The sequence below is a fragment of the Alosa pseudoharengus genome, unplaced genomic scaffold (assembly GCF_046254945.1).
Source record: "Alosa pseudoharengus isolate Yale_2024_CS ecotype anadromous, Long Island Sound unplaced genomic scaffold, YU_APseudo_1.1 YU_APseudo_1.1_scf_21, whole genome shotgun sequence".
NCBI lineage: Eukaryota > Metazoa > Chordata > Actinopteri > Clupeiformes > Clupeidae > Alosa > Alosa pseudoharengus.
Genome location: NW_027468674.1, coordinates 11,784,558 through 11,800,968, shown reverse-complemented (window position 1 = coordinate 11,800,968; position 16,411 = coordinate 11,784,558). Strand labels below are relative to the sequence as shown.

At 44.8% G+C, this 16,411-nt stretch overlaps 1 protein-coding gene across 1 annotated transcript in view; it reads left to right on the top strand.

Annotated features, from left to right (window-relative positions):
* The first annotated feature begins 6,245 nt into the window (after positions 1–6,245).
* Positions 6,246–16,411, top strand: part of fam20a (FAM20A golgi associated secretory pathway pseudokinase) — a 23,655-nt gene continuing 13,489 nt past the window's right edge. Inside the window, exons 1-2 of the mRNA XM_076297877.1 lie at positions 6,246–7,608; positions 16,267–16,411. The exon at positions 16,267–16,411 is cut by the window's right edge and continues 49 nt beyond it. Of these exons, the coding sequence (XP_076153992.1) occupies positions 7,211–7,608; positions 16,267–16,411 (543 nt within the window). The 5' untranslated portion in view covers positions 6,246–7,210. The remainder of the gene's footprint in view (positions 7,609–16,266) is intronic.

Sequence of the window (16,411 nt, the reverse complement as noted above, 5' to 3'; positions counted from 1 at the left end):
CAGCTGATCAACCGTCTGCTTTCACTTTTGAATGAAGTTCCAGTCCTTGCGTAGTGATATGAAAGACGTGAAATAGAAGCACAAAGCCCATTTTCCTTGACAGCGGTCTGTTATACTTAGCAACGGTCTGTTATTGAGAATTAGCAGACCACCGAACGTTGGGAAGGCCCATTCAAGTGAATGGGGCATTCTGCAGCACTCTGAAGAGCCGTGTAATAAAATTAAATAACACAACTTATTAATGTTTTTGAAATAGGAGATACAGCGTTTTGGAACCAAGCTCTTCATATATAGATTGATAGACAGAGAGACAGACTTTATTCATCCCCAAAGGGAAATTACAGGAGATTAACCTGTTTGTGCTCACAGCTGGTCAGAGCCAAACTTCCATCTGTTAAAGGAGAATTCCGGTGTGAAATTGACCTTAGCTGCACTGAAAGATGTTGCCGAGTACTTACATGTCTCCAATAGGCACCTTCGGTCACCCCCTAGTATTCCGAATTGCGCCGATTTGGCATAAGGTTTTCAGCTATCTGTGGGGGCATAGCGTAGCCTATGCAGCTAAATCGCTATTTTTACACAATTAAAAATGTTCCAAGTAACTCCACACTGCATTGGTAGACTTCTGAGGGTCCTGACATTTAAAACGAGATACTGAGAACTTTGGAAGTGCACAGGAAGTTTATTAAAAAAGACTGTTTATACAAGCAGTACCCTTCAGAGAATCTCTCCGCTGGCCGCCATCTTGTAATTAAGTCGCGATCAGTCGACTGCCGAGCACGAACGAACAGGAAGGACAGGGGAACAGATTGCAAAAGTAATTACAAAATGACTAATTACTAATTACAAAAGTAAATAGGAAATATATAGTTACTGTCTACATGAGCAATCTGAGTACACGGTATCAACGAAGCTCAAAAGGTTTTACATCAGTGATGGGAATCTCGCGTAATGTTGTTGACGGAAGACGTGTTGCACACGTGAAGGAAACAGCTAATCAGTTGCTGCACACGTGAGGAGGAGTGACCGGCAGGCATGTGTGCAGGCTACAGGTATACCTGACATTACGGAGGAAGACAAGGCGAAGAGCAGGAAGGATGGTTTGCGTATGTGCAATACCAGGTTGTGGCAAGAGGATGAGGAGCTACAATCCAGAAACGTTTCACCGGCTACCTTTCCAGGTGCCCACTTTGAAACAGTGGCTTGTTGTTTTGCAACTCGATGTCGAGACACCTGTCAATATTCTAAAACAGAAGGATTACCGTGTATGTAGTCGACATTTTGATGCAGACCGGTTTGCTATCCCTACAAGTGGATCAAACCCCCCAAGACGATACATCTGAAGAAAAATGCCATCCCGAAAGCGACGTAATTGCTCCGGAGGTATGTATGAAATTGTTTGACTATTTGCATGTAAATCACACCGTTTTGGAATCGTGTAACGTTACATGACCAAACTTTGCTTGCTAACAAGACACTTAGCTTTGTATTCCGGAGAGCAGTTTATGCTGACGTTACTTTTCCTAGCCCACCATCAGAAATAGAAAGAAATGTAGTTTGGGAGGGAGGAAGGGGTGGGCGTTGTTTCAGTGTGTATTTTGATAAATGGAATAGATGCATGCGTGGGGGACCGAACGCTTTTCAGGTAACCTAACCTGGCCGAACGTGACTCGGGGTCCGCCGAGGTGAGTGGGGATGGTTGCACCCATTGCATTGGGAATGGTGTCCAGCAGTCACTAGTAACGTAATAGTCATTTATATTTTGCAGATCGGATGATTTCAAATTCCTCGTATAACTCTGTTTCTTCTTCGTATTCTGCCATCTTCTCAAGATTTGCAAACTTCCAAGTCCAGTCCACAAGTAATGTAAATAATCACGTAACTGATCAGCTGTTTCCTTCACGTGTGCAGCACGTCTTTCGTCAACAACATTACGCGAGATTCCCATCACTGATGTAAAACCTTTTGAGCTTCGTTGATACCGTGTACTCATCATGCTCATGTAGACAGTAACTATATATTTCCTATTTACTTTTGTAATTAGTAATTAGTCATTTTGTAATTACTTTTGCAATCTGTTCCCCTGTCCTTCCTGTTCGTTCGTGCTCGGCAGTCGACTGATCGCGACTTCATTACAAGATGGCGGCCAGTGGAGAGATTCTCTGAAGGTACTGCTTGTATAAACAGTCTTTTTAAATAAACTTCCTGTGCACTTCCAAAGTTCTCAGTATCTCGTTTTAAATGTCAGGACCCTCAGAAGTCTACCAATGCAGTGTGGAGTTACTTGGAACATTTTTAATGGTGTAAAAATGGCGATTTAGCTGCATAGGCTACGCTATGCCCCAACAGCTAGCTGAAAACCTTATGCAAGTTCGGCGAAAATCGGCGCAATTCGGAATACTAGGGGGTGACCGAAGGTGCCTATTGGACACATGTAAGTACTCGGCAACATCTTTCAGTGCAGCTAAGGTCAATTTCACACCGGAATTCTCCTTTAAGCACTGGGCCAATTGTGACACATATTATTACCTCAAAGAGAACTACTTATATGTAGGGCCTACTGTGTATTTATATACTGGGGGCTATTTTTTATTTGTGAGTTTAGTTTTAGTTTCATGTTTAAAATTGTACATGGTCCGTTACAAATAAAATCAATTAGGCAAAAAATTCTGTGTGTCTTTCAATGTTCTTATGTCCTTGACAGTCTTTGTATCAGTTCAGCGGGAGCATTATTGTCCGTGAGTCATGTGGTATGGCTTTCATGTCATAAAGCAGGCCATTGACAAGAAGAGGGTGCTGTTTCGGGTGGCCCGTGCACTGGTTTGATTTGACATTACAATCTTGATAAGACACAGGAGGTCAACCTTGTTTTTCCCACCATTGTTGCTTTCTTTTGGAGTCTCCCACAGCATTTCAGGTTAACAACATGGTTTACAGAGAGGTGTTCATCAACAGAAGTTCCCACACCGAAAAACACTTTCCCCTACAGTAGGTTGTGACCTTTCACCTCTGAACCCTAGAGACAGAGGGAACCTGCACATGGAGACATTATGGTCTGGCCTCTACACTGCAGCCTCCAGGCAACTTCCACACCTTCCAATTATGGGCCCCTGATGTTTTAGGCCATGTGCTATTTTCCAGGGGGAAAAAACAAGCATGTTTCTCTCTTAGAGGTGTAAGCCTGGGGAAAAATGTTGCTGAACACACACTCACACAGCCATGTTGAGTTCCACAGAGGGACTGACTCATCCTACTTGGATGCCTATAGTGTATGTCTGATATGATCCAACCAAGACATGTTAGCATTCAAGAAATAACCCTGTCAAACCCTTCCTGACAGTGAATTAGGCCTGGTTTTCATTAACCTCCACAACAGCGTCAGGCAAATTCTGAAGACAACCAACAAAAACAACAACAATTGGCCTTTATATAGTGCTTTATCAAGGCTCCCAGAGACCAGAGGGAAATGCGCTGGTCAGTGCAGACAGAGGGGCTGTAGTAACCCCTAAAAAGTTACGATCGGGGATCGTCCAGCTGCACAAACATGTGGCATTCCTCTGCTCTGCTCTAGGAGTCACTGCTCCCGTCCATCCCATTGGCACGGACAGACAGGACAGGGGGAGCGCTTCGTCTCCCGCCGCCTCCGCCAATGAAAAACATGATGTTTTGGAATTTAAAGGGTTTGGTTCTGCTCTCACTCGCTCGCTCTGTCGGCATCTCCCTGGCTCCCGTGCAGGAATGCCGAGTTTTTCCTCCAAGTGGAATGTCTCCATGTAGCCCAGATCTCTCTCTCTCTGTATAAGTTCCTCTCTCTCTCTGTGAGAGTTTGTCTGTGTGTGTGTGTATGTGTGACAGTTTGTCTGTCTGTATGTGCGTGTATGTGTGAGAAAGAGTTTGTCTGTATGTGGTTGTGTGAGAGAGTTTGTTTGTATGTGTGTGTGTGCGTGTATGTGAGAATGTCTGTCTGTGTGTGTGTGTGTATGTTTATTGTGGGTGTATAAAAGGGGATTTCCTCTCTCTCTCTCTGTCCAAAGTGTCTATGGCCAGTCTGACTTCTGCAGGTTCTTCTCCTGACATCACAAGGGAAATGAATACCCCCTCTCTCTCACACACACACACACACACAGAGCACACTGTCTCTCTTTCACCTCCGCTCTCTGCAGGACATTCCAGTTCCAGCTTCTACATGGCCATTGTCTGTTTCAAAGGAACAATGAATAACTCCTGCATTTGATAGCACGATATCACTTCAAAGTGGAGCAGGGCTGGACTTTTCCTCAAACAACCAAGCCATCTCTCCTGTCAAGTTCCCACTTGGAGGCCAACAAAGAGAGGAGACAGAGCGAGTCAAGCTGTTCTGTTTTTAAAGAACTTGAGGGAGGGTGGGAGGGGAAAAATCCACTTTGAACCAAATCTCCGTGAATAAACGGATACAGATAGCTCTGTGTGCGCGTGTCAACACTGTGTGTGTGTGTATGCGTGTGTGTTTGTGTCAGTTTGTGTGTGCGTGTCGTGTGTGTGTGTACACTGTGTCCTTATCTCGACTGCGAGAAGGCCCGTTTACGTTCCGTGTGAGGTGTAGTGACAGCCAGAAAGAAAGAATAAACAGTCTGTGGGTGGATAACTTACTTCACATGGCAAATGTTCATTTATTCCATTAAATGCACTAAAGCCCTCCGTCTGGAACTAGCGAGATGCATGAGCAACTCCCACGGACAACGTGATTGGTCGACCCATGTTTTCCATTAGTCCACCGCTGCACGCGGAGCAAACTGTCAGCAACTGTCAAGTGTCGTTACATTTAATTACTGTAGGATGGGATCCAGCACAGAGACACGGGTGCCATGAGTGTTAGGTTATGATCATTTACATGCCGATGCTTGTAATTGTGAAATTGCCTAAGTGATTTAATTTGTCGCTTGTTACGAGGACTGGTGCTGTTGTTTTGACAGTGACCCATTTCGCGCTTTTGGTTGTCTAGAGTTTAAAATGTAGCTTGGAATGACTAAATATAGCCTAGACCCGTTCTTTCCCAGCATTATTCTCTGATTGCGTCTTGTGTCTTGTTTCCTCTGGCAATAGAGAGAAGACAAAAAAGAAAAGAAACGAAAAAACAAAAAGACAGACATACAAATGTAGAAAACCCAAATGTAGAAAACCCTGCAAATGACACCAGACCTCGGCACGCACTTTAGTCAACAGGCACCCAAAACAAACGACAGATGTTCCGAAAATACAGTTCAGACAAACAGCAGATGCAGGCTGGGAAATGCTCTCACTGCTGCTGCCTCCGTCCGTCGGATTTGCCTTAAGCCTTCCGGAACTCTGCCACGTTCGAAATTTGAATGCTCTCTCTCCTCTCCCACTGCAAAGCAAATCCGCCCATGTCTATCTCCAAAGAGGAGGAAAAAAGTGCTCAGCAGCGTGAGTATGCATAGGGGTTTGCTCTAGAGTAGCCTACACACAGAAGTGTGTGTGTGTGTGTGCATGCTTATTTGCACGTGTTTATCTATGCCTGTTAATAAGCTACTGAATGTGTCTCTCTGTTTTGTGTGCATGCATGTTGCTTTTTTCTTCTTGTGTGTGTATGTCTCCCTCTCTCTCTCTGTAAGTGTGTGTGTGTGTGACAAGAAGGCTGTTTCAACATGGGAAGTGGGAAGGTTGTTGGAATGTTGCCTGGGAGCACCGGCGCTCTCTGCCTCCACGCTCCACACAGACGGGAGTTCTGCCCTCACATGCAGTACACACACACACACACACACACACACACACACACACACACACACACAAACCATCCCTTCATCAGCCGCCACTTACTGAGATAAAGACACTCCGCTGTGACAGGGGGATGCCTCACTCTCTCCCCACACACCAGGTGTGACTGTCACAGTACAACACAGCACAGCACAACACAACACAACACAACACAGCACAACACAACACAACACAACACAACACAGCACAGCACAACACAACACAACACAACACAACACAACACAACACAACACAACACAGCACAATAGTTTAACACAGGAGAGACTCGACAATGCACAGCGGCTCAGTGGAGTAGGAACTGCTGAGAGGGAAGACTCCAAAAAGAAGAGAGAGGCGCAGCCCTGCACACTTTGAATCGGGGATCAGCTGGGGAAGAGAGGAAGAGAGAGAGAGCGAGAGAGAGAGAGAGAGGGAGGGAGGGAGGGAGTCACAGAGGGACGGACCCTTTTGCCCCGGGCAGCGGCGTGTGTGTGCGCGTGTGTGTGTGTGTGTGCGTGCGTGTGTGTGTGCGCGCTGCGAGGCAGCGGCGTGTGTGAGAACCACACAGTCTGAATTGGCTTAAAGGAAGGCACTGCCTCAGCGGTTGAGAGAGAGCTAGGAGTGCATGTGTGTGTGTGTGTGTGAGCGAGAGGGAAACAGATAAACACACAACCACTTTACAGAGGAAGGACAGAAGTGCATGGAGGGAGAGAAAGAGAGAGGCAGCTCTGTCCCAACCAGGAGTAGTCCGGCAGCAGCAGCAACAACACCAACAACACCAACAACACCGCGCGGCGAGGTAAACTCACTCCCTTTACTCTGACAGCAGACTCACTCAACTGGGCTACTGTACAGCATGGACTCGAAAGTAAAACTCTAAACTCTGTGTGTGTGTGTGTGTGTGTTTGTGTACGGTCAAGTGAGACTCAATGCTCTCAACCGTTGCCTAGATTACTCTAAGATAAAAACTCCTGCCAGGTGACTTTGTTGAACGTGTTGAACCTGGTCAGTGTGTTTAGTGATAAAACTTTTGGCAAAAAAAAACTGAGTCACCAGGAGGTTCAAAGGGGTCAGACCACCTCAGTGAGCCAGTGACTCTCCGTCGGGCTGTCAGGTAAAGAGGAAACTGGGCAGCAAGCTGGACAGCAGCACTACAAGAGCTGGTCGGCATCACTGGACCCCTGAAACAAGCCAGGCAGCTGTCCACCTGTGACGTGGAGGTCAGTCTGTCCGGGAAAACGTAGCCAAGGCTGTGTAAAATAAATAAGTAAATAAATAATTTGTCACAGTTTGGATAGCTGTGGCATTCCACCAAGGAAGTGACAGGCAGGCATAAATCTCTGCCAGCTCGGAGTATCGTCAGGCAGCACCGGCAGTGGCATCTGACCGTACCTGGACTGGCACCTCTGTGTGTGTGTGTGTGTGTGTGTGAGGGTGTGTGTGAGGGTGGGGAACGATGCGTCGCGACCGGCTCCTGGTGGCCTCCACGCTGGTCTTCTTCCTGGCGGTGGACATCTACTTCGTGCTGCTGCCCCGGCTGAGAGATCGGTACCTGCTGCCGGGGGACAGGTGCCCGTGCCGAGGCCGGGGTCGCGGTGCCAACGGCAGCGCCAACGGCAGCACCAGCGGTGACGCGGGTCACCGGCCGCCGTGGTCAGGCTACGGCTACGGCGACGGAGTGGCGGGGGCCGAGGACGGGGCGGCGGAGGCGGAGATGGGCGGCTCCAGGCTGGACAGGCTGTTTGCTCACCCGCTGTACAACATGAAGCTGCCGGAGATGAGCGACGCGGAGGTGCTACTGCAGCACAGCGAGCTCATGGAGTACTACAGGAGGAAGCTGGCCCGCTGGGAGAGGTGCGTGCACTGTGCGGGTGTGTGTGTGTGTGTGTGTGTGTGTGTGTGACTGGGAGAGGTGCGTGCACTGTGTGTGTGTGTGTGTGTGTGGGTGTCGGAGAGGTGCACACACTGTGTGTGGGTGTGTGTGTGTGTGTGCGTGTATGAAGTGTGTGTGTGTGTGTGTGTGGGTGTACTTGTGTGTGTGTGGATGTATGCAGTGTGTGTGTGGGTGTATGTGTGTGTGGGTGTATACAGTGTGTGTGTGGGTTTATGCAGTGTATGTGTGTGTGTTTGAGGGTACAAATACGGGTTGTTCAAGTGTTGTGTTCATGTGTGTGTGTGTTGGAGTGTGGATGTAGTGTGTGTGTGTGTGTGTGTGGGTGCAAATGAAGATAGTTCAGTTATATTGTTAAAATGTGTGTATATGTTGGAGTCTGTTATAGGTACAAATGTGAAAAGGTCAGGTATGTTCATATGTGCTGTGGATGGGTTTGTGTCTACTGTATGTACATGTGTGTGGGGGGGAGTGGATGTGTGTATTAGAAAGGGAAAGCTTCATGTGTGTATGACTGGTGTGTGTGTGTGTGGATGAAAGAGTGGATGAATGCATAATTCAAAAGGAAGCCATTTGTGTGTGTGTGTGTGTGTGTGTGTGTGTGTGTGTCCATGTCAGTGTTTGTGGCAAATTACTGCAAAAAGTTGCACAGAAGTGGGGTGTGACAACTACACGTTTACCAGCAGGGATGTGGGAGACACATAAAAACAAATGTTACTTGTGTGTTGTTATTTAACAACTTATGTCTAGACTACGCCTCACAAACCTGCTGACATGAGAGGCAGTGATAGAAAGGGTGTGATAGATCCCAGATGATTGTTGACAGAGCTTATCTTGCCCCAGATCATGTCTTTGTTTTTTTTTTATTTCAAAAGGTAGTGTAAATCGACACCTCATCATTCCTGTGGTACATTGAATACCTATTACATGAGAACCAGACAGACCCAGTTATCACAGGCAGACACTATCATCTGTTTTTTGATTTTTTGCTGACTTAACAATTCACTAAATTTGCACTTGGTTTTGCTGCCTTATCATACTTAGACCTCGGCCGTCCAGGGAAATGCAGTTTGAAAAATATATCATCTTAGGAGCACAACCTTTGCCTATTTTTGCTGTAACAATGCCCATTCTATTTCCACAGCAACAAGGGAACACATATTTTTACATGACTGAAATATTCAAAGGCGGACACAGCGAAGCATGAGTAGGTTTATTTATTTAGAAACTTGAGTAACTGTTGAGTAAGATGAGCTCCAGGGTTTAAAAACAAAATGTGGTTTGAGACGTTGACATGTCGATCTCCATGTGCCATGCTGTGTTCAGCCTCTGGCTTCATAGTTTCCACCTCAGTGCTTAGATGCAGGTTTAACAGAGCATTACACACACACACACACACACACACACACACACACACACACACACAAACACACACACAGCGCTGTGTATGAACATGTCTACTGTATGTAACTCTGTATGGAATTCTAGAGTTTAAAGTTCAGCATTTGGGCTGAACATGGAAACTCATGTTTACATTTTATTCGTTTTTTATTATTTTATCCAAGACAGGTTTCAACACAGTTTATGAATATGTGAGATTCCTGTGTAGCAGGCCCCATGACCTTGATGTTGTCTACACACCTCGCTTTGTTGAGCTGCCAGAGCGGTGGGCACAAGCAAACTTTATTCAAGATGAATAAAGCAACATCAAAGAACTTTTCCTCTGTCGCACGCACTATTTGTTTATCCAGCACCGGCTTTGCAAATAACAATGTCCACAGACAAGGTAGAATATGTTGCATGATTTCACGAAAGTACGATGTATTGCGACATCAGATGCAAGTCAAATTTGTAGTTTCTCATGTCTCATTCCATCGAACTACAGATCCGCTACCCGATCCGGCAAACTTACATAGTGCGGTTATAGCCGATAGAGGGCCGCGAAGCGAATGCAGAAAGCGCCGTTCACCCTGTTACGAGTTGATGAACCACGATGAAACGATTTTGGAAACTTTATTTTAAGGTACAAAAAACTCTTTGGTGTTGCTTTAAGACTACAGTGGTTTGAGCAGAAGTCAGAGAAAGAAGAACGGAGGCTGCAGGAAATTATTCAGTAGGAGTTTGCAAAAATCATGAGTATTAGTTAATCATTTGGCTGCAGTAGTTCATGTCCTCCGATAGTTCATCTGAAGTAGTTGATTTCATGAGCTTTAGTGGTAGTCATTCTCCTCCGCAAATAATATGTGTACGCATTTGATCACAAACCTGCCCTAGCTACCTCCCCTTCCAGATATTTTGGGATATGGTAACACTTTACTTGACAGTAGCGACATAAGAGTGACATGACACTGTCATGACACACCTAACCTTAACCCTAATCCTAACCTCTAACCCTAATCCTAACCCTAACTCTAATCCTAACCCTAACCCTAAACCTAACCCTAACTTGTCAAAACTTGGACAAAAACCGAATGTCACTTAATAACATAAGCATTATGTCATAAACATTTATGACTTGTTTATGACATGTTCATGGCAGTGTCATGTCACTTTTATGTCTATACTGTCAAGTAAACCGATTTTTTTGGTAAATAAACTTTTATTTATATGTATTCTTTAAATAAGCCCAGCTGTTCATACAGCTTACTTTGAGGTCCATCTGCCACAGCGTGCCAGGCACAGACCACAGTCACATGCACACGTCTCACTGATGGGGTGAGGACCAGCAGGGTGAGTGACCCAAAGGCCAAAGCTCTCTGTGTCCCTGTCACCGTGTCCTTCTGAACGTGTCAAAGTGACAAAGTTTGAATTAAAAATGTTTGCATTGGAACTTGGCAGGTGTTTGTTTTGCCCCAGACATGGTCAGCTAATCAATTCAATTCATCGGTCTTGTTCCATGGTTCAGCAACTGTGCCCAATAGCAAACTGAGATGGATGGCACTAAATATTTCTATTTTTGTTGTCCTACTGGCCAATGGAGAAGAGTACAGAGATCATCACCTATATGTCATAGTCTATACTGTAATTGAAACTTGGTTTAGATGTAAAAGGTACATTTTCAAAGTCACTTCACATGCCAATCATCATTTAAAGCCTGCCTCTATTCAGTTCAGCATCAGAGAAGCATGAAGATTAGTGCACTAAGTACACTTTAACACAAGTGCACTTAGTACAGCGTTATGGTTATGGTTATGGTTATGGATTTAGCAGACGCCTTTGTCCAAAGCGACATATAAATACAAAACAACATAATAATATTTAAAAATGAACAGGGAACAGATTAAAATCTAGGTCAAATATAGTAAGGAGAATAGTTGTAGTACACAATAATATCAATTCAATCAATAGCCTAATAAAAAAAGCAATGTAAAAAAGGGGAAAGGCAATAATAAAACAATAATGTCAATTCAATCAATAATATAAAAACAATAACATGCTAAGACTACATTAAGGAGAATATCAATAATAAACAATAATGTCAAATTAATTAACAGCCCAATTAAAATAAAACAACATTATATAAACCATAACACATAAGCGCTTAAACAACTAAGTATATGTTGAATAGGAATGTCTTTAGACCCCTCTTAAACGACCCAAAACTACCACAGGAACGGAGAGCACTGGGCAGTTCATTCCACCAACATGGAACCACTGAAGTAAGCGTGCAATGTATTAATCATTAGTGCAGTCATGGGCGGAGCTGGGCTGTAAGTAGATGCACTGTCGGTGCCACATTTGGGTTCAAGTGTGTTCCGTGGGGACGCGGGTTCGAATCCGACCCGTGGTGGTCACTTCCTGATCCCACCCCATCTCCCACTCGTTCATACTTTGACTCTCCACTGTCCAGCCTGAATGAAGGCAAAAAGTCCCAACATATATACTTTAAAAAAGATTGGTGCACACACCATAACTGACTCAAGTCATCTTTATGCATAATAAAGTACTACAGATAGGCAACTTTGTCCAAGCAACTTGATGACTTGACTGGGTTATGTTGAGCGCATTAATCTTTTGCTATACGGCGTGAGTGTCCATTCCGTCTGCTTCTCTGGTCTCTCACAAAGGAACAGACAGATACACAGCTAAACAGACACAGTGCGCAGCAGAAACAGATAGACACAGAGAAAAATAGATACAGTACACAGCACTTTTGTAGCCTGTGCCGTGATGCAAATAGGGGAAGAAAAGCAGGCTCAGCTCAGCGCAGTGCACTGCTCCTGAGGGGACATGCCCGTGCATAATTCCCCGTAGTTAGGGGCTGTCAGGTGAGTGCTCACTGAAGTGGAGCAGGGGTGGAAGTGGGGCAGAGAGAGGCACTTTCTCAGCGCGGTAGGCGACGGCAACGGCAGCGTCGGGCCCCATGCTCCCCTCCCCTGGCAGTATAGACCCTTTCAAGAGAGTTCCATTATCAGCATCATAATTGGCCCCACAAGGCTTCCTTTTTAACATTCCATATGTTATCTTAATGCAAAGGAAGTAGATTGGGAACCAAATAGAACGTTCAAGCATTGTTTTTGGTTTTATTGTTGAAAGGGTCTATACTAAATGAGAGTGCACTGTAATTGGTACCTGGGGGGGGCTGTGCAATCATAGTACACTACACAACGACAAAAGACTTGCAGACTAAGGAGGACAGAAATGCACTGGCGTCACAAGAGGCCTGCGTTTCACTTGGGGGGGGCTCAGGAGGGGTAGAATTGGGGCTGTGGTTTAAAAAGGAGGCCAGCAGGTGGTGGTGGAGCTGGATGTTGTTGTTTTTTATGCCCCTTGTCAGTGTTAACTATGTGTGTCTTGATTGATCACTGTGTCAAAAGCAATCCAAACAGTCCAAACTTGTCTCTCACCCACAACAGTAAGCGGTCCGTGGGCTTGTGGACTCACATTTGTGGTCATCTGATTGCTGTTGATTTACCCGAGTGTATGAGAATAGAAGATAAATTATCTCCATGCCAATTCCTCGATGGTCCGTCGCCGCTTGATTTTCTAGAAGTCGTCTGTCCCGTCCTTCAGTTGTGGGATTGAGAGAGCAGTGTACACACGGACCGTAAACATGGCCTTCCTCCGCACCCAAAATATTTACACTTGGCCAAAGATGCCGCCATCACAGAGACTAAAAAGGCCTGACGATGGTGAAACAACCTCCCATCTTTTAACCAGGCACAAGCTTCTTTTAGAGGCCAGATCAGTTTCACATGGAAGACAATAATAGTGACCAACACTCTGATGTTGCCAACATGCGATAAACAGTTCCAAAAAACCTGTGCTGAATGTCTGTATCACAGGAGGCTGGAATGTATTTACGGATGCTGGAAGCTGTGATTCAGTAACTCATTGGCTACTGACCAAGTGACTGGCCGTTTTCAGTTCCAAAACTGTCTACCTAACCCGGACACTGCTATCTTTTCTCCACGGTCTCTTATGGCAGTGTCATCGCTCTGATAGTGACTTAAAGGACAAGTTCGGTATTTTACACTTAAAGCCCTGTTTTCAGATAGTTTATGATGAAATAGAACGTTTAAGATTGAAATTTGGACACATGCTGCTGTCCTGAGAATTTTCGGTTTCTGTGGTAGCGCCCCCCCTCCTCCAGAACGCTGCATAGGTGCACTGGAACAATCCTTCCTAAAACGCATTAAACTTTCGTTTACAAAGACGTGAAACTCACTGAGTGGTCAGGGGTGTTCACTGATATGCTCACACAAAAATCGCTGCAAAAGATTCTTTCCAACAGGTTTTATTGTAGTTTTTGTCCAACTCCATTGACTTGTATTGGATGTGCTGTGAGGTACGGGTATTACTCCGCTGCCGGAAACGGATATGGGTTTGTTTGTATTCTTTCTGTAGTCTTATGCAGTCGCGGTATCGTAGGCTACTACGCTATCCAAATTATTGTCACGTCCAACCATGGCTAATGCTAAAATGTCTTGGAACTTGCACGATGTGAATGATAGCCTACGTGAATCATTATGTTTTCATCATGAAAGTTCCACAGCCAAAAAAATAGTAAACGTACAAAATCATGTAGCCAGATTATTCATGTAGGCTAGGGTTAGTGTTAGGCTTATGATGTGAACATGACAGGTTATGGACATAACAAATAAGTTCATTTTCCACCTGTTACAAACGTTACGTTACAAAATGTCAACCTTACCCCAAGTTCTTCCAACTCTGTTGTCCCAGGAGGTAATGTGGGAACCGCTGTATTTCTCAGGCGAAAGAGCTTTTTGGGCGATTTCTTTCGACCTCCAGCGAAGTTCAGTAAAATGCAGACCGCAGAGACACGGTGATCAGCTTTCTGCAGATTCTCAACAGGTGTGCTCACATCCAACCCCAGAAATTCCAGCCACAACTTTAGCCTTTCTGGATCGTTGAAAGGAAGTCAACTTTTTTTGCTACAAATTTTCCCGCAATTCGGAACTGCACAAAATCGCCTCATTTTTAGCTGTCTGTTGCAAAATACTTCAAGACAGCGATCTTCTGCTTCTTCTGTGTATTCAATGAAATGCCAGTGGTTTGCTTGTAATTGGCAAGACGGTGTAAGGTGCATTATCGCCACCAACTGGGCTGGAGTGTCTATTATTCAAGCTCTCAACGGAAGAATGTACGGGTGTGAGGCGTTTGGAAAAATAGCTCCACAGTTTTACAACGCATGGTAAACACCTGTTGGAAAGCATCTTTTGCAGCGATTTTTGTGTGAGCATATCAGCGAACACCCCTGACCACTCGGTGAGTTTCACGTCTTTGTAAACGAAAGTTTAATGCGTTTTAGGAAGGATTGTTCCAGTGCACCTATGCAGCGTTCTGGAGGAGGGGGGGCGCTACCACAGAAACCGAAAATTCTCAGGACAGCAGCATGTGTCCAAATTTCAATCTTAAAAGTTCTATTTAATCATAAACTATCTGAAAACAGGGCTTTACGTGTAAAATACCGAACTTGTCCTTTAACAGAACTGTTATATAACAGAAAGAAAAAAATAAAACGATAGCAATTTATAGTATTTTGTTACAAAAATATTGTAGTAATATTAAAGGAATACTATAGATATTATAGAAATCTTTTTAGTATTTTGTGACATACTATAGAAGTACTGTAAGACCTAAAATACAACAACCATACAACCATAATATTCTGAAGCAGAAATACATGAATTTAATGGCAATGACAACTGCATGTCTGGGAAATTCTTGCTTGGCAGACTGTCAAGTTATGCACTCTCTCAAGAGTTGTGCAAACATTTAACAACAGCTATGGTAGTAGTTCATTCAACCGAGTGTGACTTCCTGTCTCTCGTCATTGCTGCTTATAAATTAATACTCACTATGATATCATTGTCATGTGATTTAACGTGCAACTTTCCTAATCTTGCGGTGTGTCTAAGCTTACTGTAGGTATGCAGAGTTTCTTAACAACTTTGTTATTCACAATGCAAGTGGAACAGTGCGAGTCTTCTGCGAGTGTGGGCATGTTTGGGTCAAAGCTCATCTGTGCGAAACTCTGTTCTCCAGTTTCTCAGCCCAAGTTAAGACTGGAGGAGACGCTGAAGCTTTGCTCAATTCAGGAACACTGAAAATAAAACAATGAACAGAACATATGTCCATATTTTAAATCACGCTGAAATCCATACATAAATCAGCACATTTCTTACTTTTTCCTCAATGAAGCCCACGAGTATGTTCTCTTAACTTGACACCAACGTGTTTTTTTTTTTTTTTTTACCCAAAATAGTTTTGTTTCACAGGCCCTAGGACTCGGTGTTCCTCTGGTGCGTTTCAGTTTCAGGGATCCAAAAAGTTGAAAATGTTTTCAAGAAAATCTGAGGGTTATATATTTAAAAAGCCTTTAAAGCCTTTTTAACGCCTTGAATAACAAACTGGCAAACATCAAAGTGTATGAGATGGGCTCAGGTTTAGTTATCAGTAATGCATGGATGTTGTTAGGATTGGAATGGGGCTGAGTGCTGAGTGTTTTATGTCTGAAATCCAAAGTAAGAATAGCCTCCATAACGGAGAGGAAGCAGCCCTTTTAACTGGCCACAACTGCACACAGATGCACCTCATCAGCTCGCTGGCCCCTGAAGTACGGCCTCCTGTCCTGACACACCTGCAAACGAACAGGAAAACAGGCAGAAAGCCTAGCGGGCCGTGAAGGCCTCCTCACATAGGTGCCTTACATGAGTGCAGTGGCACTCTGCTTTCCACATCCGATGACATCAGATTCCATAGTTTCCATAGTATCAGCGTCGAACCTTTTTGCCTCCGCCGTGTAGATTACAATTCAGTTAAAGGTGGTGTGTGCACGCAGGTGACAGAGTGTTGGTGCACTCATGTTGGCGCGCCTATGTGTTTTAACACCTCTCAGCTACTCACACCAGACAGAGTGACATGATGATTCACACACACACACACACACACACCATATCGGCTCCCTCTCCATATGAACATTTACACTCAAATGTCTCCTTGTCCTCCTCTCATTCCTCATCTCATCCTCACTGACATTTACACTTTAGATTTACACTTTGTTTCCTTGCTGTCCTCTCATTTGCTGACCCCTGACTGTCTCGTTTACTGACACGAAGGTTTACACTCCCGCGGCATCCTCTCTCTCTCATTGGCAGGCAGCAGAGGCACTACAGTGACGCCGCCGCGGCCGCCAACCTGTCCCTGCCTCAGCAGCCGGTGACCTTTGACCCCGAGGCCAGCTGGCTGAAATTCCACCTGGGGATCAATCGATACGCGCTGTACACCCGAGACGACCCTGGG